General features: G+C 47.6%; 1 protein-coding gene across 2 annotated transcripts in view; it reads right to left on the reverse strand.

Moving 5' to 3' along the window:
- Positions 1–22,656, reverse strand: part of PRR11 (proline rich 11) — a 231,101-nt gene that overhangs the window by 171,925 nt on the left and 36,520 nt on the right. For both annotated transcript variants that reach the window (XM_069615149.1, XM_069615150.1), the window contains exon 2: positions 22,523–22,637. In XM_069615149.1, the coding sequence (XP_069471250.1) occupies positions 22,523–22,629 (107 nt within the window). In that variant the 5' untranslated portion in view covers positions 22,630–22,637. The remainder of the gene's footprint in view (positions 1–22,522; positions 22,638–22,656) is intronic.

Genomic DNA, 22,656 nt, shown 5'->3' on the forward strand with positions numbered 1-22,656 from the left:
TGTCCAGGCGGTACAGGGTGTGGATCTGTGCTGGGGTTAAGTCAAATGGATTGGCCCTTATACGTGGAATTGATGGCTGTCTGTGGGGGAACAACTGCCTGCACTGGTGGGATTTGCTGGGCCGGTCTCACCCTCCTTCTCCTCCTGCGTCTCCTCTGTGTTGCCTTTTGTACTGCCTGCTCAAGGAGTAGCAGTGCAGGAATGTCCTCCAGCCCCAGTATGGCAAATGTAAGTGGTATAATTTTGGTGTGGGAAGGGGTGTGGTGTGTGGGTGTGCTCCTTATGTGCTGGGCCTGACTCCATTGCCTCCACCTGTGCTGATTGTGTGCACCTGTGGCAGTTGGTTACACAGCAGATTGCTGTTAACGGGTGATCCGCGATGCTGGTATTGCCAGCATCAAGGTGGCCCTTCTTACCGGCATCTGGATGCCGGTATGTGCATGTCCGTGTGACTCGTGATGTCCTCTTCCATGCAGCATGCCGGTAATACGGGTACGGCGTCTGCATGCCGATACGGTGGTGCACGGCCACAGCGGGTCCTTGTCGATTCCAGTAAGACCGGCGTCTAGGGTTGTAATACTGCGGACCGGTAATGGATGCCGGTATTGCCTTACCGGCTCCGTTATTACCGGACCGCCAACCTCGTAATGAGGGCCATGGTCCTTGATCTGGGCTAAGGGCAACCGTAACATCCACCTCCGCTAACATTACACAAAATATGTACTTTTTCTTACACAGAGCATTTATCACCCCGTAAAAGACTGGTCATGGTTCTGATGGCCACTGTTGGTCCTGTGGTAATACTTTGGGAACCTTCAAACACATGTTTTTTTGATTGTCCATTTATTCAAAAATTCTGGCATGATGTATGGTCAGCTCTAAAAACTTTTTAATATCAATCTCACACTCTCCTTCCAAAATGTTTTATTGGGCAGCATAGCTTTGCATGCACATTTGGCTGAGGATACATGTATATTATATGACATTTATGCATTTCCTTGGCTATTAAGTTCATTAATGCCAACTGCAAACAATGTCATAACCTTTCTATTACAGGTTGGTGGAACAATGTGTGTCAGGTACAAATGTTGGAACAGTGTATGGTTAAGCGCCTTAATGCAATTTCTAAATTTGACACCAAAAGGGCTTCGGTCAACAATTATCTGTCATTTCACATGTCTGCTCATAAATTAGTTTCCTCTCCTATGAATATCAATCTATATCTGGCAATTTAACATCAGATGGTTGGTGCACCATTCTACTTTTTATTGAGCTTAACATACCCTTTCCCCTTTTCCTTATTGTGCTGTGTTAGTCTCTTGTCTTAGGTCTCCCATTGTTTGTCCATTTTAAAATTTCCTTCAGATTTGTAGTTCTGATTAACTGACAGCAAATGCTTCATTTCTCAATTCCATTGTATTTATCCCAGAAATCTCTGCGTCCTACATAGGATTCTTCACGTTTTAGATGTTTCTATAGACGTTATTGCTATGTTGCATAGGATGCCTTTCTCTTTTTGTTGCTTGATTGCATTGGTCTTACCCTCTTTTGATGAACTACTGTTATTTCATGCATCTCTGTGCTTTAGCTTTAAATACTTGAATACAAATTATTAAACATAAAAAAACAGGTAGGAATTGGAACCCAAATCTTGGGATCCTTCTTGAAAAGATATACTGATAGGCCATGTAGACCATGACCCAGATTATGAGGGGGGTGTGGGTGGTGGGGGGTGTTGTGAGATGGGGAGCTTGTAAAGGTTACAAAAGTAAGCCAAACAAATATCCACATCAATATGGGTTTCCCCCGTAGTGCAAGGGGATTGGTTAGTCCCAAACTAATCTGATAATTTGCCAAACATTTTGAGAATCGTGTGCTGATATGTAGACAGCTCTCGGTTTCGCACTGCACCAGTGGGGCTGAAACGGGATTAAAGCCCCAGTGTGAGGTGCTCACTGCCCCCACCCAGAGTGCTGTAGTGTGGGGTCCACCCACGAGCAATCCAGACTTCCAGAGGCCTCCAGATTGTTGAGATACACCCTCGAGTTCCCACGGCAGGATGAACCTGCCCCCTGAGCCATCCACAAGGACTGCACGACACTCAACAGGGTGTAGTGGAGACCTCCGGCGTAGGCAGGAGCCTGATTTGACCAGAGGACGCCATGATCATTCTGCTCGTCACTGGCCCCCTGGCCTTGGGCCCCCAGTGCCTGCCGCCCCTGCCTCCCGATCTTGGAACCCCCATCGCCTGCCCCCCCCCCCACACCCTCACCCGCCGCCCTGGTGGAATCGGGCACTGGATGCTTGAAAGGCTTGTCGCAGGCTGACTTCAGAGGGAACTCCCCCACCGAGCTCCGGATCATCGCGTTAACACCCGCTGGGGAGCGGTCGAGGGGGGCCCAGCAAGTATGGCTCCCTCCACACTTTTCCCATGATATTAGTGCACCAGCTCCCCGGGGAACATTAAAAGCATTAACCGGCTCAAATGAGCCACAGAATCGGAGCCCGCAGTGCTACAGCCGCGATGCTGCCCAGTGAGCCTTCCATCCACGTGGGGCCTGCCCACTTAACTCCTTGCACCGTCTGCAAAGTGCCAATCAGCCTACACAGACCAGCGCTGGCACCCAAGCACTGGGCCCTCCAGTGCTCGTCTGCCCAGGCAGGGGGCCCGAAATAGCACCCCAAACCCCCCCCCCACCTGCAACCAAGTTTACCTACTTCTTGGCCCCATAGAGCATCATCATCACATCGTTCTAGCAGTTAAAGCGGTACAAAGGCGGGGAAGCCTTAGGGGATGTGCTCCCCTGACCAATTTGTGGAGACTATTGGGGGGATAGAAGAGGCCAAAGCCTACCCACCCAGCCTAGTGATAACCATAGAATTGGTTGTGTCTATATTTAAAAAGGGGAACAGATCGGATTCGGGAAATTATAGACTATTGTCTATGCTAGACTGTTCCGGTAAAATGTTTGCTTCCCTGTTACTAGAAGTATCCCCAATTGCATTTAGAAGTGCTACCAATTGCTTGTAGTAGTGTTAACAAAGCACCAATTGCATTAGTAGTGTCCCAATTGCATTTCTAAACTGCGCCAAATAGCCTCTCTACGGAAAGTTGCATTTAGAAGTGTTCCCAATAGCCTCTCTGAGGAAAGCTGCACTTAGAAGCGTTCTCATCTGCATTTAGAAGTGTTACCAATTGCTTGTAGTAGTGTTCCCAACTACATTTAGAAGTGTTCTCGACTGCATTTAGAAGTGTTCTCAACTACATTTAGAAGTGCCTCGACTGCATTTAGAAATGTTCTCGACTGCATTTAGAAGTGTTCTCAACTGCATTTAGAAGTGTTCTCAACTACATTTAGAAGTGTTCTCAACTGCATTTAGAAGTGTTCCCAATTGCTTTTATAGTGTTGCGCCCAATGCCCTCTCCGAGGAAAGTTACACTTAGAAGTGTCCCCAACTACATTTAGAAGTGTTCACAACTGCATCTAGAACTGTTCCCAATTGCATTTTGAAGTGTTCCCAAGTGTACTTTGTAGTGTTCCCAATTGCATTTAGGTGCTGCGTCCAATAGCCTCTCTGTGGAAAGTTGCATTTAGAAGTGGAAAAAGTGATAGGGCTCTGAGATGAGACCTGAAGGAGAGTGTTCATGCCAGAACCAACAATGAAGGCCGACTGGGGCCAACCGGAGTAGTGCTTTAATAATCACTTTTCATTATTTAAACTATTTTGTAGAAACAGTCAACCATCTCCAACTTAATATAGTTGCGTTGCCAACCTAACTGGGGACCATCCTGCTAAACCGAAGTTGCATTTAGAATATGTGGAAAAAGTGATAGGGCTCTGAGATGAGACCTGAAGGAGAGTGTTCATGCCCAATAGCCTCTCTGAGGAAAGTTGCATCTAGAAGTGTTCCCAATTGCATTTTGAAGTGTTCCCAAGTGTACTTAGTAGTGTTCCCAATCGCATTTAAGTGCTGCGTCCAATAGCCTCTCTGAGGAAAGTTGCATCTAGAAGTATCCCCAATTGCATTTAGAAGTGCTACCAATTGCTTGTAGTAGTGTTAACAAAGCACCAATTGCATTAGTAGTGTCCCAAATTGCATTTCTAAACTGCGCCAAATAGCCTCTCTAGGGAAAGTTGCATCTAGAAGTGTTCCCAACTGCATTTAGAAGTGTTACCAATTGCTTGTAGTAGTGTTCCCAACTGCATTTAGAAATGTTCTCGACTGCATTTAGAAGTGTTCGCGACTGCATTTAGAAGTGTTCTCAACTGCATTTAGAAGTGTTCCCAATTGCATTAGTAGTGTCCCAATTGCATTCTTAAACTGCGCCCAATAGCCTCTCTGGGGAAAGTTGCATTTAGAAGTGTTCCCAATAGCCTCTCTGAGGAAAGCCACATCTAGAAGTGTTCACAACTGCATTTAGAAGTGTTCTCAACTGCATTTAGAAGTGTTCCCAATTGCTTTTATAGTGTTGCGCCCAATAGCCTCTCCTGGTTCCCACCAATAGCCTCTCTGAGGAAAGTTACACTTAGAAGTGTCCCCAACTGCATTTAGAAGTGTTCACAACTGCATCTAGAAGTGTTCCCAATTGCATTTGAAGTGTTCCAAAGTGTACTTAGTAGTGTTCCCAATTGCATTTAAGTGCTGCGTCCAATAGCCTCTCTGAGGAAAGTTGCATCTAGAAGTGTTCCCAATTGCATTTTGAAGTGTTCCCAAGTGTACTTAGTAGTGTTCCCAATTGCATTTAAGTGCTGCGCCCAATAGCCTCTCTGAGGAAAGCTGCATCTAGAAGTGTTCACAACTGCATTTAGAAGTGTTCTCAACTGCATTTAGAAGTGTTCCCAATTGCATTTTGAAGTGCTCCCAAGTGTACTTAGTAGTGTTCCCAATTGCTTTTATAGTGTTGCGACCAATAGCCTCTCTGAGGAAAGTTACACTTAGAAGTGTCCCCAACTGCATTCAGAAGTGTTCACAGAAGTGCATCTAGAAGTGTTCCCAATTGCATTTTGAAGTGTTCCAAAGTGTACTTAGTAGTGTTCCCAATTGCATTTAAGTGCTGCGTCCAATAGCCTCTCTGAGGAAAGTTGCATTTGGAAGTGTTCCCAATTGCATTAGTAGTGTCCCAATTGCATCCTTAAACTGCGCCCAATAGCCTCTCTGAGGAAAGCTGCATTTAGAAGCGTTCTCATCTGCATTTAGAAGTGTTACCAATTGCTTATAGTAGTGTTCCCAACTACATTTAGAAGTGTTCACAACTGCATTTAGAAGTGTGCCCAATTGCTTTTAGTAGCCTTCCCAATTGCATTTAGGTGTTGCGCCCTATTGCCTCTCTGAAGAAAATTACATTTAGAAGTATTCCCAATTACATTTAATAGTGTTCTCAACTGCATTTAGAAGTGCTACCAATTGCTTGTAGTAGTGTCCCCAATTGCATATAGAAGTGTTCCCAACTGCATCTAGAAGTGTTCCCAATTTGCATTTTGAAATGTTCCCAATTGCTTTTAGTAGTGTTCCCAATTGCATTTAGGTGCTGCGTCCAATAGCCTCTCTGAGGAAAGTCGCATTTACAAGTGTTCCCAATTGCATAAGTAGTGTCCCAATCGCTTTCTAAAGTTGCGCCCAATAGCCTCTCTGAGGAAAGCGCTTAGAAGTGTGCCCAATAGCCCCTCAGAAAAGTTGAACCCAGAATTCGCCTCTCTGAGCAAAGCACTTAGAAGTGTGCCCAATAGCCCCTCAGAAAAGTTTGAATCTAGAAACACATTTAAAAGCTGCATCTAGAAGTGTAACCAACAAGCTAAATTGTGAACCTAGAAGTGCACCCAACAACCTATCTAAATGGTGACTACAAAGTTGATTTAGCCCCTCAGAAAAGTTGAATCTAGAAACGCATTTAAAAGCTGCATCTAGAAGTGTACCCAACAAGCTAAATTGTGAACCTAGAAGTGCACCCAACAACCTATCTAAATGGTGACTACAAAGTTGATTTAGATCCACACAAAACATCTGTCCCTGTATAAAGGCGGATTGGAAAGTCCACCACTACCGTAACCTACTCAATCCTATCAGTATAACCAACAGTACCACTGTATATTACAGAACCTAAAACCGTGACTAATAATCTAACACCCCTCTAAGCAAATAGAATCCAGAGGCTGACCAAATATCCTCCTGGGGACAAACAAACTTAGAAGTGTACCCAATAAACTAAAACAATCTCTATCTACAACTGTAACTAGAAAAGCACCAATTAAACCTAAATTACCATCTTTGAGCTGTCGAACCTTGAAGTGTACCTAAAAGCGTATCATCACCGTTCTTAGAACTACAATCAGAAAGCCCTCCTAAACCATCCTTTTAAGCTTACACCAACCATGAGTGCACCCACTCCACCAGAATCAGTCAGAAACATCTCCCATGGACCACCCCCCTCCTCCGGTCAGTCTTCCTTCCCATCCCGCCCCTCACAAACCCACCCACCCTCTCCCTCACTCCCTGCCTTTCCCCTCTCCAAACACCAAGCCAGGGGAGCACGATGGCGAACCACCCACCCTAAAACCACTCTTCCCCCGAACCCCACCCCCGACCCTCCAGCATTTCCCATACCCGCTCCCCTCACTATCATACCTAGCACACCCCACCCTGCAATCACCCACCTCCCGCCCTCCCCTCATACCCCTTCCACCCTCCCCCCCCGACCACACCTTTTCCCCTCCCTAAAAACTGCACGGCTAGCCCTAGCAAGAACCGAAGCTGCCTCCCGCTCACCCTCCGACCCCCCTACTCTCTCCCACACACCAGTCGCAGCAAAGAAACTAAAGAGGAAGCGCTCTTGGTCCCCCTCAATCACCCAGCACTCCTCGCCTCCTCTGTCTCGACCCATCACTTCTATCCCGCAATCCCCTCCTTCCCCCGTCGCTTCTCCCTGCCTAAAACCCCTCTCCCTCATTTTCTCATCAACTCCAACTGAAACTCCTAACCGCCAACATCCCTCTTTCAAACCCCCCTACCAAAACCCGGCCATCCTATCACACACAGCCTCCCAACCCCACCCGAACCCTGCCAATCTCACCGCTCGCCCACTATTCCCATCTACCATCACCCACCCTACCCCTTTCCGTCCACACCCCCCACCACCGCCCCGTCCCACTCCAGCACCGAGACCATCCTTAACTGCCGATATGAACTGCATCCTCTTTAACGCCCGATCAGTAGCAAAAAACAGACATTCCATCTTTGACCTCCTCACCTCTGCCACACCACACCTAGTTTTCATCACCGAAACCTGGCTCTCTGAAGACTTCGGCCCAATCGCTAATGAAGCCTTTCCTCCGGACTACTCCCTCATCCCTCTGAACCGCACGTCCAGGGGGGGAGGGGTAGCATTCGTCTTCAAATCCCTCTTCCGCGCCTCAATCATCGACAACCAACCCTCCATTCCATCCTGCGAATCGCTTCTTGTTAAACTATCCCTCTCCCTTTCACTCTCGTACAGCTTCCTAATAATCTACAGGCCCCCTGGCTACGATAGACACTTCGCAAACAACCTTTGCGACGCCATCTCCACCCTCCAACTAAACCATCCCAACCTCACCCTTCTTGGAGACTTCAACATATGGCTCGACATCCCCACCAACCCCATGACATACTCCCTGATTGACGGTTTAGATGCAATTAACCTCCAACCCCACATAAACGGCCCGACTCATTATAAAGGACACACTCTTGATGCCATCTTCAGCTCCAACACCCTGATTCATCTAATGCCGCCCACACCTATCATCTGGTCCGACCACTTCATTCTCTCGTTCGCCATCCACTCACCTGAACCCCTTCCAATACTCGTATCTGAACCTCCGAACATTCGCAAAAGCTGGAAGAAACTAATAATCACCCCGGACCTAGCCGAAGCACTCCGCCAGTCTCCACATCCTACCTGCCATCTCAACAATCAATTAACCCCTGAGGCCTTTGATTCGTGGCTCAACTCACCCCTGATGCGCCTGACCCCCTCGTGCAAACCATCAACCCGACTTGGCCCCTTCCCCAGATGGTTCACCCCTGAGTTAAAGAACACTAAACGACATTACAAATACCTAGAACGCAAATGGCATAAAGAGAAAACCCATGACAGCAGGACCACCTTAGCACAACACCTGTACCGGTACAAAGCCGAAATCCGGAAAGCGAAAAAAGCACACTACAACTCACGAATCCTAAACTGCAAAAACCCATGCAAAGAACTTCACAAAATTATCTCCGAATTCACCAAACCGGCATGTAACACAACCATCCCGACCGCGTCACAATCACTATGTGACTCACTCTCCCTCCATTTCTACTCCACGGCCATTGAAAGGACAAAAACTCTGACCACCAAACAGGCTCTGTTACAACCACCAGGCAATCCTCAGCCAGTACCGGCCAGCCCACCAACTGCGACCACTACACAACCAATTTTCGAATCCTTCAGTCCAATATCACCAGAACAATTTCTCAAACTCCTATCCGACCGCAAACCATCTGGATCACCACTGGACCTTTGCCCAGCCACAACCCTTAAAGAAATCTTTGCCTCCACCTGCGCAGGAGAACACGCAAGATCTATCATAAACGCCTCCCTTTCTTCCGGTATCTTTCCAGATGCATTCAAAGTGGTGCACGTCAAACCTCTGATTATAAAACCCTCACTCGACCCTCTCGAGCCAAAAAACTACCGCCCCATCTCTAACACCAGGTTCCTCGCCAAACTCATTGACCGAACAGCCTACTCCCAACTAAATGCCTTCGTTGAAGCCAACAACCTCCTAGACCCCGCCCAATCAGGATTCAGATCTTGCCACGGAACTGAAACCACCCTAACCTCGATCTGGGATGACCTAAAAATGACTGCTGACTCTGCAGGATGCGCCGCACTAATCCTTCTCGACCTATCAGCCGCCTTTGACACGATCAATCACTCAATACTCCTTGACCGCCTCCACTCCCTAGGAATCCGTGGAACCGCCCTTAAATGGATAGCCTCATTCCTCAAAGACAGGCACCAAATAACGACACTCTCCAACTTTACATCACAAGCCCGACCAGTTGACACAGGAGTCCCACAAGGAGCATGTCTATCCGCCCTCCTGTTCAATCTCTACCTGATCACCCTCCCACCAATAATTCGTGCTCACAACATCCTGTGCTACAATTACGCAGACGACACCCAACTAATTCTAAAGTTCCTGAACGCGAAACCCAACTCCCAACCTGACCTGACCTCTTGCCTCCTTAACATCGAACGCTGGATGACCCAAAGCCACCTCCTGTTAAACCCCTCCAAAACAGAAATCATGGTCTGCGGCAACTCAGATTTTCTTCCGCACCCACTACCCTGGCCACCCGCCATGGGCAACTCACCGACCCCCTCTAACACAGTAAAAAATCTTGGGTGCACCCTGGACTCCGACCTAACTCTCTCGCGCCAAGTCAACAATGTCTCAAAGTCCTGCCACTACCACCTCAAAAACCTTAGGCGCATCTTTCCATATCTCTCATTCCCTATGTCTCAAAGTCCTGCCACTACCACCTCAAAAACCTTAGGCGCATCTTTCCATATCTCTCATTCCCTAACAGAGTCTCCGCGGTCCAATCAATCGTCTTATCACGACTGGACTATGGTAACCCCCTGTACCTCGGAATTCATGCCTACCAACTGAATAAACTACAAAGAGCACAAAACGCAGCAGCCAAAGTGCTTCTTGCGCTCGGTCCAAGGGACCACGCATCCCCAGCCCTTAAGACACTGCACTGGCTTCCGGTAGCCCGTAGGGTGGCTTTCAAAACCCTATGCCTCACCCATCGAGCTCTACATAAAACTGGACCCCATTATCTTCAAAAAAAGCTAATACCTTTATCACCCTACCCGCACCCTTAGATCAAGCTCAGCCGGCCTCCTAGTAATTCCTAAAACAAACTCAGTCAGGTTAGGCGGAGCATCATTCTCAGCCCTGGCCCCAACCCTGTGGAACTCGTTCCCACCCCACATCCGCCTAACTCAGGACTTAACGGCCTTCCGCAAACTACTGAAAACCTGGCTCTTTCCCTAAAACCAACCAGCCCCAAACCAGCATCATCACAATAACACCAACCTAACATACCCCCAAAAAAATAATAAATAAATAAATAACCGAACTAGATTGTAACGGACATTAAGAAAAAGTACTGAAACGAATAAAGTAGATCTAAACAGGGAAATGATTAAATAGAAAGAACCACTGAATAATGGAAAGAAGAGATCGTGGAGAGCGGATGAACAAGGAGAGCGGATGAGCATAGAGGACGCGACCGGATGACTGGAAAGAGCGATTAAGTATGGATGAGTATAGTTGAGTATGGACGAATGTGAGGGAAAATTCTGTCGGCAAATGAGCCTGGAGAACGTGCAGACCGAGTGTGGGGAGCGTATGAGTGTACGGAACATATGAGTGTGGGGAGTATATGAGTGTGAGTAGCAGATGAATCTGGAGAGCGGATGAGTCTGGAGAGCGGATGGGTCTGGAGAGCGGATGGGTCTGGAGAGCGGATGGGTCTGGAGAGCGGATGGGTCTGGAGAGCGGATGGGTCTGGAGAGCGGATGAGTCTGGAGAGCGGATGAGTCTGGAGAGCGCAAGTGTCTTGAGAGCGGATGAGTCTGGAGAGCAAATGATTGTAGAGCGCATGAGCACGTGGATTCAGATGAGTGTCGAGAACGGATGAGCGTCGAGAGCTGATGAATGAAGAGGGCGGAATATGTGGAGAGCGGATGAGTCTGGAGAGCAAATGATTGTAGAGCGCATGAGCACGCGGAATCAGATGAGTGTCGAGAATGGATGAGTGTCGAGTGCTGATGAATGAAGAGGGCGGAATATGTGGATGATAAGAGGGCGGAGGAGAGAATGGCTGAATGTGGGGAATGGCTGAGTGTGGGGAATGGCTGAGTGTGGGGAATGGCTGAGTGTGGGGAATGGCTGAGTGTGGGGAATTGGCTGAGTGTGGGGAATTGGCTGAGTGTGGGGAATTGGCTGAGTGTGGGGAATGGCTGAGTGTGGGGAATGGCTGAGTGTGGGGAATGGCTGAGTGTGGGGAATGGCTGAGTGTGGGGAATGGCTGAGTGTGGGGAATGGCTGAGTGTGGGGAATTGGCTGAGTGTGGGGAATTGGCTGAGTGTGGGGAATTGGCTGAGTGTGGGGAATTGGCTGAGTGTGGGGAATTGGCTGAGTGTGGGGAATGGCTGAGTGTGGGGAATGGCTGAGTGTGGGGAATGGCTGAGTGTGGGGAATGGCTGAGTGTGGAGAATGGCTGAGTGTGGAGAATGGCTGAGTGTTGGGAATTGACTGAGTGTGAGGAGCAGAGCGTACGAGTTGTGCCGATAAGTCGATAAACCAGATGAGTGTGAAGATCCAATGAGCATGCGGATTGACCAAGGGTGTTGACGGGTGTGGATGCGATCGAGTGTCTAGATCAGACGACTGTATGTAGCAGTCGATCGTATGTAGAGCGGACGAGAACATGTGATGCGGATGCCTGTGTGGAGCAGATAGCCGTATGGAGCGGATGCCTGTGTAGAGCAGATGCCTGTGTAGAGCGTATGCCTGCGTGGAGCCGACGCCTGTGTAGAGCAGACCGGATAAGCGTGCAGACCGGATGAACGCATAGACAGACTGGAGTGCATTCGCGGGGACGACGGGAATGCATGCATTTGGAATACATGAGAGCATGCATGTAGCACACTGAAAATGAGGGGTTAACTAGAGCACGCAAGACGAACTATGAACGCGCGAGTGTGCTCCTGATCGCATAAATTGCATGACCTACATAATATGCATTGGTGTGCGTAAATTTGAATCAACATATATCATACCACACCCCACGCCTACTCTCCTCTTTACACCACCACTCAAATAGAACACAGGGATACTATGACACCATTCGGTATAACTGTTCTCATATCAACATCTCCCGCTCACTCCCCATCACTCTAAGTAACCACCGCTGGTTTAACACCCCCAGCCTGGCGTCTCTCCTCAGGCCTAACGCAGCCACTCTGGAACTGGATAAATTCGGCCAGAGCGTACACATTCTCCTGACCTCTCAACCACCACACCTACCGCTAAGAAGCAGCTACCACATTAACCCCGCACCAGCTGCACACATACCTTGTGCGCACACGCACCTTTTGACTCTCTCCACCCTCTCTACTGACTCGAACCTCGGTTCCCAAGGGCGTTCAACCTACCAGCGCCTTCAGACCATACCAATGGTATATAAGGCGCTATATAAATGCAAAATAACAATAACTACAGAAACTACAAAATTGGGCATAGGACACAGGGGTGCTGGACCGCTTTCAGAGTGGATTCAGAACTGGATATTCGACCACCCACAATATACTCGTAATGAATAGCCTGAGAGATAAAGCACTTCAACCAAATAATCCTCCCTTATACATATTATATATTGACTTCAAGGCAGCTTTCGGTCTAGTCAATAGAGAGAAGCTGTGGCTGTAGCTGGGGGAAATGGGATGCCCCAAGGGGTTACTCCATTACCTACAGCTTCTTCATTGTAAAACCACAGTACAGCTCAGATTAGACAGGGGAGGATCAATCGCTAGGCCCATAAAACAACATAGGGGGGTAAAGCAGTGATGTGTGACTGCTCCAAAATTGTACAACCTCTTTGTAACAAACATCCCTGAATCTATCCGAGCTACTCATAACTGTCCTCCTAAACTGGGCACCCAGCATTGCTTGGTTATCGCGTATGCGGATGATTGGTTATTTTTGACTACACATTCAGCGGGCTATTACGATCAGCTGAGCGGTTCTGGGAATACGTGGAACTAAATGATTTAGTAATAAAACACAATAAAACTGAAGTAACTCTTTACGCGTATGGGAAAACCAGACGTCCTCGATTGAAAGTTGGGTGCCATGAAATTCAATACACCCATACATATAAATATCTGGGGGTAGAATTAAGAGAAATATCGATGCATGCTGCCAAAACCATAAGATAAAAGCGGCCCAGTTAACTGCTAGGATTTGTCAATTTTCTCGAAATCAGAGCGGCTACTCTATTTGGGCGGCACGCCAGTTATACATTCAATGCTTGGTGCCCATGGTGATCTATAAACTAGAGACTCTGGTTAGTACCACTCTAAACTGGCTCAAGGTGATAGAGGGCAAGTTCTGGTGGAAGTTCTTGGGACTGCCGCAAGGGATACCGATGGCAGTCCTCAGATTAGAGCTCGGTCTGTTCTCGTTGAAATCTATGGTGCTGAAGAAGAGGGCAGAGCTTTATATTAACATACATACCAACCCCACTAATTTGCTGTTGGCGTCTATGAAAGAGGACATTGGAGGGCATAAACAGGCTACGTTTGCTGTTGAAATGACAGCGTTATTCAAGACAATAGGATGGAAGCCCAAGTGGGGTAAAGATTGTGATTCTCTGAAATTTCAGATGGGGGAAACGCCTGAGGTTATGGGACTGGTATAATAACTATGAACATCTTACGGGCTTGAGAAGCTATGAATTTATTTCACACTTACTTTATTCATATAAGCATCCCCAAGGGTACCTAAATCTATGCCCGTCTGATGGCCTCAGACGTTTTCTATTGTTGTTATGCATTAACCATCTCCCAGTGTTAACGGTGATTGGTCCTGAACGAGCAATACCTGAACAGATTGGACCTGTAGGATCTGTAATAACAGGACCACTCCCGAAACTGCCAGACATATTCTTATGCTGTGCCCAAGTATGGGCCCAATATATATTAAGCATTATGGCAGATTTGTCCATAATTTGGACTACATCAAGGAAGAGGAGTTCTGGTATATGTGTATTAATACTCTGGATGCTAGTCTTCATCTGGCATTATATAGAGTGTGGAGTATGGCTAACAAAAGACTTAACAATAGTAACCTAGTAGTCCCAAAGTGTCCATAGTATGGAGCCTCAGACACAAATGACTTTATCCTCCATATGTCAGAAATCAAGTTTATTTTCCTTTCTAAATAAGTATTGTATGTATGGATAGCACATGTACCCTTCTTTTTGCATGAATGGTGGATAATCATTTATTTGTTTAGTCTTTGAAGTGGTGAATGATTTACCTGGAATAAGAAATATGTGAAATTTATATTATGAGCTTGGATGATTATGTTTTAAGATGATCTAAGATGAATATGATTTTTAAGCAATAATTGTATTTTCTGTTTTATGAATTTATGGGTAAACTTTTTGTTTATAAAACTATATCACATTAAATTAAATAAATAAGATATTATAGAGCCCCTGTCGGAGCCGAAAGAACCTTACAGTCCACCCCATCACGAAACAAGTGCAACCCTGAGGGCAGCTCCCCACCCTCTGCCAAACCTTTAAAGGGCCCGAGACACTGCAGGATTACCCATGAGCTAGGCATCAGCACTCAAGAAATTCCAATAAGATCAGCGTCCCCACCCTGCTCAGGACACCATGCCCACCACTGCGCTACAAGCCCTAGAGGAGGCCAATTCGGTGAGCAAAGGCATGACGGTGCTCGAAAAGACTTGACGGGCTCAACAACAAAGTAACCAGCATGGAGAGCCGCATCCAGGGTCTCGAAGCCAACCCTTCCTCTGTAGACATCTTGGAGTCACAGATTGACATTCGCCTAGCTGAGCTGGAAAGAAGAGAGCAGAAGTGCACACTAAAGATGGATGACTTCAAGCGATGAAACACAGAAGATTTTTCGGCTTCCCGGATCGCGAAGGTGAAACGCAGAGCAACATTGTGAAAGCCATCAACGATGTCGTTAGGAAACGACATATTGAGGGAAACACCAATGAACCCCATAGGGCCCACATAACGGGCGGGAGCTCCCGCGGTCCAAGGACAGTGTTGGCCAAGTTCCCCTATTACATGGAAAAAAACACATTTTTGGACATGGCAAGCAAGAAGGGCCTGGTGGATTGGGAAGCCTCGTAGATCACTGTATTTCAAGGATCTCTCAGCACTTAACCTATCCAGAAGGAGACTCTGCGCTCCGCTGACTAAATGACTGAACTCCAAAAGGAGTCTGCGACAGATGGGGCTTCCCCTTCTCTCTCCCTCATTCGAACTCGATGGGTACAAATACCACCTTGTGTTAGAAGAGGACATAGGTAGAGTATCGCAGGCACTCCTCGGGGACGCTGCTCTAACGACCATCTCTGAAACCCAAGGGGGGGCTCACAAGGTGGCGCAGTGACGGCAAGAGGCTTTGTAGACCGATGTCGAGAGAGAAAGGTCACTGCAAATTCAAGAAACTGAACCCTGACCCCCCCCCCCTCATCCCCCGCAACCATGATGGGTGGCCCTCTTTCACTAACCATCTCGAGAGGGGAGAGGGGATATACCCAGCATTGCACCCTGGGGGAACTCGGGACTCCACTCCCCACACGGAAGCTGGTTTTGGAGAAGCAGTTGATTACACTGGGGAATGTTGAGGGCTCAAGATGTAACTAATCAGAAACTTAATTCCCGGTTCTGATGTTACCTGTCGCAGTGTTTTTGTGGTGGTTAGCTGTTTTGGGAGGTGAGCAGCGAGTAGAGCATCTGAAGAGTTAGGAGTGGTGGTGGGGCGGGGGCTCAGAGGCGTTAATCTGAGCTTGATAGCCCTTAGGTGGCAGAGTAGACGGTGGTCTGACCCAGTGACATTGTCAATGTCGCATGGAACCCAGGCGCCAGAGGGGAGAGAGGGGGTGTGGGTTGGGGGTTAGTTCTTTTATGGGGGTTTTCAGGGTTTACATGTTAAACTAATTCCAGATCATTCACCAGGAGTTAGGATTCATAACATGAGCCGGTACAAGGCCTACAACACCCGATGTCAGGCACTGCAGAGTAACTGCACAGTGTTCAATGGAAAAGCCAACATGCCCAAACGGTTAGAACAATAGGCAATGTGGTTGTGGGTTCTATCAATGTAAAAGGTCTTAAGTCCCCCCCATAAAAGATCACTGACCACGTGCGAAATTCAATCGCCTGAGGTTAGATATGATGTTCCTTCAAGAGACTCACTGGCAGAGAGGGAGAGAACCATCCCTGAAGGTGAAATCCATAGGGGAGGTGTTCCACGCTTCCTGCTTAACCAAGAAAAAGAAGGGGTAGCGGTGGTAGTTGCTAACAAACTCAACTTCGTCCCCAAAGCCCTTCTGAGGGACCCTAATGGCCTCTTTGTGATAGTGAAAGGAGAAGTGAGAGGTCACACACTAACTATGGTCTCCATATATTGCCCCAACGAGGGCCAGGAGCAGCACTGGGAATCAATAGGGAGCAAGATCCAGGGGTTTGTGGAAGGGGCCCTGATAATAGGGGGCGAGTTTAATATGGTCCTACACCCCGTCCTCGATAGGAAAAAACCAGCCCAACACACAGTACCACATCCACAGCTTAGGAGAGCCGCCCGCTTCCAGCAAATCAACAAAGAACTGGGAGTGGTGGACTCCTATATCCGGGTACGAGGCAGGGACCCCCCCCTCTTTCACCTACTACTCTAAGATGCACGATTTTTTCTCAAGAATTGGCTATGTCCTTGTAGACGCCCCCCGCCGGAGTGGAGTTCAAGAAGCCTCGACAGACTCCATCCCATGGTCCAAACACGACCTAGTGAAGCTTGGAATACAGGAATTCCCACCACATAAACTGGAAACCAGGTGGTCTTGTAACGATCTGCTGCTGAGGGACATTGAACGAGCTCTGGGAGTACTGAAAGCGATCAGGGATTACTTTGACATGAACGACAATGGCGAGGTGGGGATCCAGGGAGTCTGGGAAGCTTTTAAAACCACGCTGCGAGGAGTGTTGGTAGGAATGGGGGCCAGGAGGACAAGAGGAAAAAGTAGCAGAGGAGAACGCACTAAGGGGAAAAAACTGAAGCCCTGCAACCGGGTGGGAAGTTCAAATCTCAAATGTTCCCAGGGGACCTGAGAAAACTTCAGGATTATAGAGGCAAACTTAAAGCCCTATTAGCTGGCCAAACAGAGCGGAAGCTGGCCTTCCTCAAACAGAAATATATGGAAAGAAGGGAGAGGGCGGATGAAATCTTGGGCTGACTACTACGGGAAGATGCCCACATCGCGGAAGAGTTTACAGTTTACTACGAAAACCTCTACAGGTCTGAGTATGCAGGTGACGGAACCCACGTAAATTGGTTCTTAGAAGCCCTGCCAATCCCCAGGCTTCCGCCAGACAAAACGGCAACTTTGGAAGTGCCCATATCTGAACAGGAGATCTTTGCAACCATAGCTAGTATGAAGGGAGGCACGACCGCGGGGGAGGTTGGCTTCACAGTCTATTTTTACGAACGGTTTCGATCTATGTTAGCCCGCTTTATGGCCAAACTATTTAACAAGGCAATGGTATCGGGCACCCTCCCAAGGTCTATGCTCTCGGCCCTCATCGTAGACATCCCAAAGAAGGGGAAATATCCATCCCAGTGCCAGTCCTACCGACCCATCTCCCTACTAAACAAGGCTTCCCTTGTGCATGGAGATCAGGTCGGGTTCATCCAGGGCCGTCAAGGCACAGATAATGTGCAGAAGATGATAAACTGATGCATGAGGCCCAACGCCAGCAAACAAGGGCCCATCTGGTTTCCATAGACTCAGAGAAAGCATTTGACCGAGTTGAGTGGGGTTATATGGGTAAAGTCCTTCAAAATATGTGCTTGCGTGAGAGGTTTAGGCACTGTATCGTGGCCCTCTACAATGGCCCCATAGAAGCAAGAGTGGAAGCACGATCTCCTCCACCTCTCTAGAAGAACGGGGCAGAGTTGCCCCATTTCCCCTCTGCTTTATGCCCTATCCATGGAGCCCCTGGCTACTGCAATTAGAGAGAACCCGAAGATCACAGGGATACGGTGTGGGGCAACTGAATTCAAGCACTCCCCGTTTGCCGACAATATTCTCTGTTACCTAACCAATGTGGAATCAGCCCTCCCCGAGCTCCTCAACCAGATTAGCACATTCGGTGGGTTCTCAGGCCTGAACATAAATATCCCCAAATCGAATGCCATGCCCATAGGTGAAGATGACCCCACCGCCTTTGTGGTATGAGAGGCCAAAAAAAACTCTGCCACACCATACCTTGGAGTTCATCTGCCCAAAGACCTGTCACGAGTTAAGGAAGTGAACCCCCCTGCCCCCCACCAATGGAAACAATAAGATTGGACCTGGCACGGTGGGCCCCCCTGGTTCGGACGTATGGTGACGGTGAAAATGAATGGCCTCCCACGCCTGCTCTACCGGTTTAGTGTGCTTCCCATACCCCTTCCACAATCCTGCTTTGATAAACTAAAGTCCATGGTTGTCAAGTTTGTATGGCAGGGCAAACGACCGAGAATTGGATACACAAACCTTAACTCTCCCTAGAGACCAGGGCGGGTTTGGCTTCCCAGACTTCTGGCTTTAGTACAAAGCAGCCCAACTACGAGTCCTAATGGAGCATCTGAGAGATGACCAAGGCATGTATTGGACCTACCTGGAGGATGAATGCACCCACCCAAAAAAAGAAAAGTTGGGGACCATTTGTGGTCCCAGAAAAGAGTGATTCCGGGCCAAGTCAAGACTCACCCAAGCTTAGGCTGTGGCTTCTATGGAGAAAAAAAAAACAAAGCTAACATACTCCCCTCGTCCTGGCCATCCCCATTGAGCTCAGTTTAAACCCTTGGGTCGCAGGGACTAGCGCTTGATGCAAACGTGGTCCGACAGGGGTCTGGAAAGAGCTGGCCAATTCTTCCTGGGTGGATCCTTCATTGAATTGAACCCCTTTGCGAAATCCTGGGAAAAAGCTCCTTGAATGTGTTTGAATATCTGCGCTCAAAAGGCCTCATGTCTGACCCCAAATGGTTCCCGGAGATCTTGCGTCCCCTCACACCCTTTGAAAAAAGAAAACAGTGAAGTCCCGTGGAGGAAAGGCATACTGTCCAGGTAATACAAAGTGCTGTTAACCGCAGAGTTTGATGGTAGACAGAGATTCAAGCAGTTCTGGGAGGAAATAACAGGAGGGGAAAACCCAGACACCACTTGGAAAACCATATACAAATCGATGTTCTCGGAAAATGTATACACTTCAGCGATAGAACACAACTTTAAGTTACTTCACTGCTGGCACTTACCCCCCTGAGAGTGTCTAATATGTTCCTGCAACCCTCCCCTCTTTGTCCTAGGGAATGTGGCCAGGTGGGGTTGCGGAACCACATGTGGTGGGAATTTCCAAAAGGTGAGAATATATTGGGCTGAAGTTCAAAGACCCAGGAGGAATTTCCCCAGACCAGGACCCCATCCAGAGCTTGCTGGGCACCCTAGACATTAAAAATGGTGAGGTCAGACTCCTGAAACTAGAAGAATCAATGCTGAGAGCGGGGAGATTAGCCTTGGCCCAAAACTGGAAGGACAGAGACACCCCGTCAAAGGAACAGCTGATGGTTTTTATAGTTTGCTCTGAGCGTTGCAAAAGGCCTCTCTGAATTAGTCTTCTTGATCTCATTGAGAAGTTCCTGCTTCGCTAGACAGCACTCTTGGTTGTACCATGCATTACAGGAGCGAGTAGGCTTCTTAACTGAAGCAAGGGGATAAAGAAGATAAAGTGTGGTTGAAAGTGCCTGGCAGAGATTCTCAATTTCACTGGAGTTTAAAATGACCTCTAAACTGAATCTCTAATTCGGAAGAACTGCTTGTAAAATGGTAGATGCCATCATTTAGTTGTAAACTTTGCCCAATTTATACCTTTCCTGGTGGCACTAGCACAGTTGGAATTTGTCCGACACAGGGCATTATATAGATTACCAGAAAAAGTGTAACGGGAATGTGATAACTTTCCACCCTCCAAGTTACTTCTAGTGAAATCCCGGGGTGCTAGTTTCTAGCTTATTAAAAATTATAGTCAGTCAATTAATAAGAGTGCTTGGATTACCCCCTCTGAACGTCGGTTTAGCAGGATGGTCCCCAGTTAGGTTGGCAACGCAACTATATTAAGTTGGAGATGGTTGACTGTTTCTACAAAATAGTTTAAATAATGAAAAGTGATTATTAAAGCACTACTCCGGTTGGCCCCAGTCGGCCTTCATTGTTGGTTCTGGCATGAACACTCTCCTTCAGGTCTCATCTCAGAGCCCTATCACTTTTTCCACATATTTGTACTTTTTTATATTTGTTTTATATAGAGCAAACCTAGCTTGAGAGCAACAGAACACTTTACAAGAGTTCAAGTAATAGGACGGCAGTTTACAATGGGCCCAGAGTGGTGGTAGAACCGGGACAGAGTTACTCAAGGCACACCTAGGAATTCCCTGAAGAGCGGGGTAGGGAAAATATAAACACAAAAAAATGGTCCCATTGTATGGTATGGTATGGTATTGTTTATTTATAAAGCGCCTATACACAGGCAAGTGTTTCAAAGGGTTCAAGGAGGGTGGGAACATGAGGGGAAAAAACAGTCCCTCAGAGCCCTTGAAATTCTGAGACAATAATAGTCTGCCCAGGCAGAGTAAGTGCGTAAAGTACATATAACAGTTCAGATACACCAAATAGGCCCGACAGCGATTATGCAGAGGACAGACAGACTATCTTCAGGCAAGGTGCATACGGATCGTGCAAGTGCACAGATGGTCACAGGGAGGAGGTCCAAGTGCACCTTTTCGGTGGAGACTGGGGTAGAAACAGAGAGACACTCTCTTTGGTTATTTCTCAAGTGCAGCGAGTGTGGGTGGGGTGTAGGGCCCTGAGGCAAGTGCAAAAGACGACTGGCGGGGGGCCTGGGACCTCTGAGACTAAAAACCAGGCGGCCAGTCAGAAAGCTGTAGGGAAGAGGAGGGAGAGCGGGAAAGAGCAGAGAGCTAGGTTGGCCAGGTAGAGAGAGAGAAGGAAGAGGAGAAGAGGAAGTTTTTGAGGAGTTTCTGGAACTTAAGAAGATCAGGCTCCAGACGGAGGGCGGCAGGGAGGCTATTCCAGAGGGAGGCACCTGCTGAGGATAAGGATCTCCCTCCAAATCTCTGCTTGTAGAACCGGCTCACTTGCACAAGGTTGGAGGAAGAAGAGCAGAGGGCTTGTGAGGGACAGTATTTAGGTAGGCATTGCTGCAGGTAGGTAGGTCCCAAGCCCCAGAAAGCCTTGTGGACAATGCAAAGGGTTTTGAACTTGATCATTGCAGCCACGGGGAGCCAGTGAAGGGATTTCAGCGCCAGAGAGATGCGGTCCCTGGGCTTGAGGTCAAGGATAAGTCTTGCGGTTCTGTTCTGGATGAGTTGCAGAGGGCGCAGGGCAGAAGAAGGGAGGTTGAGGAAGAGCTGTTGCAATAGTCCAGCCTAGAGAAAACCAGTGAGAAAAGGTAGAGTACCTCTGAGGAGGTGTAGCTGATAGACTTTTTAGAGACGTCTGAAATGTGACAGAAGAAGGAGAGAGTGGAGTCAAAAATTATCCCAAGGTTTCTTACTGCCTCGCAGGTGGTGTGGGCGCAGGGCCAAAGGAGGCCGGCCCATGTACAGTTTTGAAGTGCATGATCAGTTAAGGAAAGGGAAGAATGTTTACTGGTACCGTTACTTTGCAGAGAAGTTATGTCTATAAAGTGCAATATTCACCATTTGAACTGCATCTTGGTGCCGAAAAACAGGAGTAGGGGGGAGTGATTACCATTGCCTACATGTGGATGTCCTTCAAGAGTAAGTTTATTAAGCAAGGGTTGCAAGGGGTGTCTTGAATTGTACCCTTTTCCAACATCAGTGTGGTCCTGTGCTCTCAAGTGATCAGGTTTTGTAACCCTCTACTATACCAGAGTAGGGTTTGTCGGTGGGCAAAAGCGGAGACAGAGCGGTCATGAGAGTTGATTTTCTAAGGGGGTAGGGTAACGAGTGCCCAGCTGTCCTACCCTCTCCCCAGATTTGCTTCCAATGACCTGTTCTCTCAGGGTGGTTGGGTTTTGCCAATTTGTGGACCATCCAAAAGAGGTGTCAGTAGGTATAATTTACCTCCAAAAGGGCAGGTCCCTTTCACAATACTAGATTACAAAATGTATGTCGAATCCAATTAATACATCTGGCATTTTTTTCTCCATGCCTTTAACAGGCCGTAAAATGTGCACTTGCCACTAGCCATTACCTAGTGTTAATTGACTCTTGGCGAGTAAGAAACCGTGTGCTATCTGTATGTATGGAATTTAAGTGGCAAGTCACTTTTTTTGCTGGGTAATAGCTCGCAACCAGAATTTTTCCCCCTGCCTTTAAGACTTAATCGTATATTATTTCGTCCCTTCCAGCTAATCACAACTTCCTGCCCACTGACCAGCTGCTGTGCCCATTCAACTTCAAGGACTGAACACTGAAATGTATAACTTATCTACATGCGTTAGGAAGCTCTGTGTGTTAGAAAAGTGTGCCACTATGAGTTTAATATCAACATAACATATTCCAAACAGACTCTTCTACCATCAGATCTGATAACCAAGGTACTTACACAGTGAGAATAAGCGTTTCCTTACCTTTTCGGTCTGGAAGTTTGGAATCTCCCTCTTGTGACCCTTTTCTTTCTGGTTTGTAGTTTTGTTTTGCATTTCACTATACGACGTGCTTGCTTAAATTTGGCCATTATCTACACTGAGAAAGGAAAGCATGC

This window comes from Ambystoma mexicanum, chromosome 9 (assembly GCF_040938575.1).
Source record: "Ambystoma mexicanum isolate Mex_15411 chromosome 9, UKY_AmexF1_1, whole genome shotgun sequence".
Lineage (NCBI taxonomy): Eukaryota > Metazoa > Chordata > Amphibia > Caudata > Ambystomatidae > Ambystoma > Ambystoma mexicanum.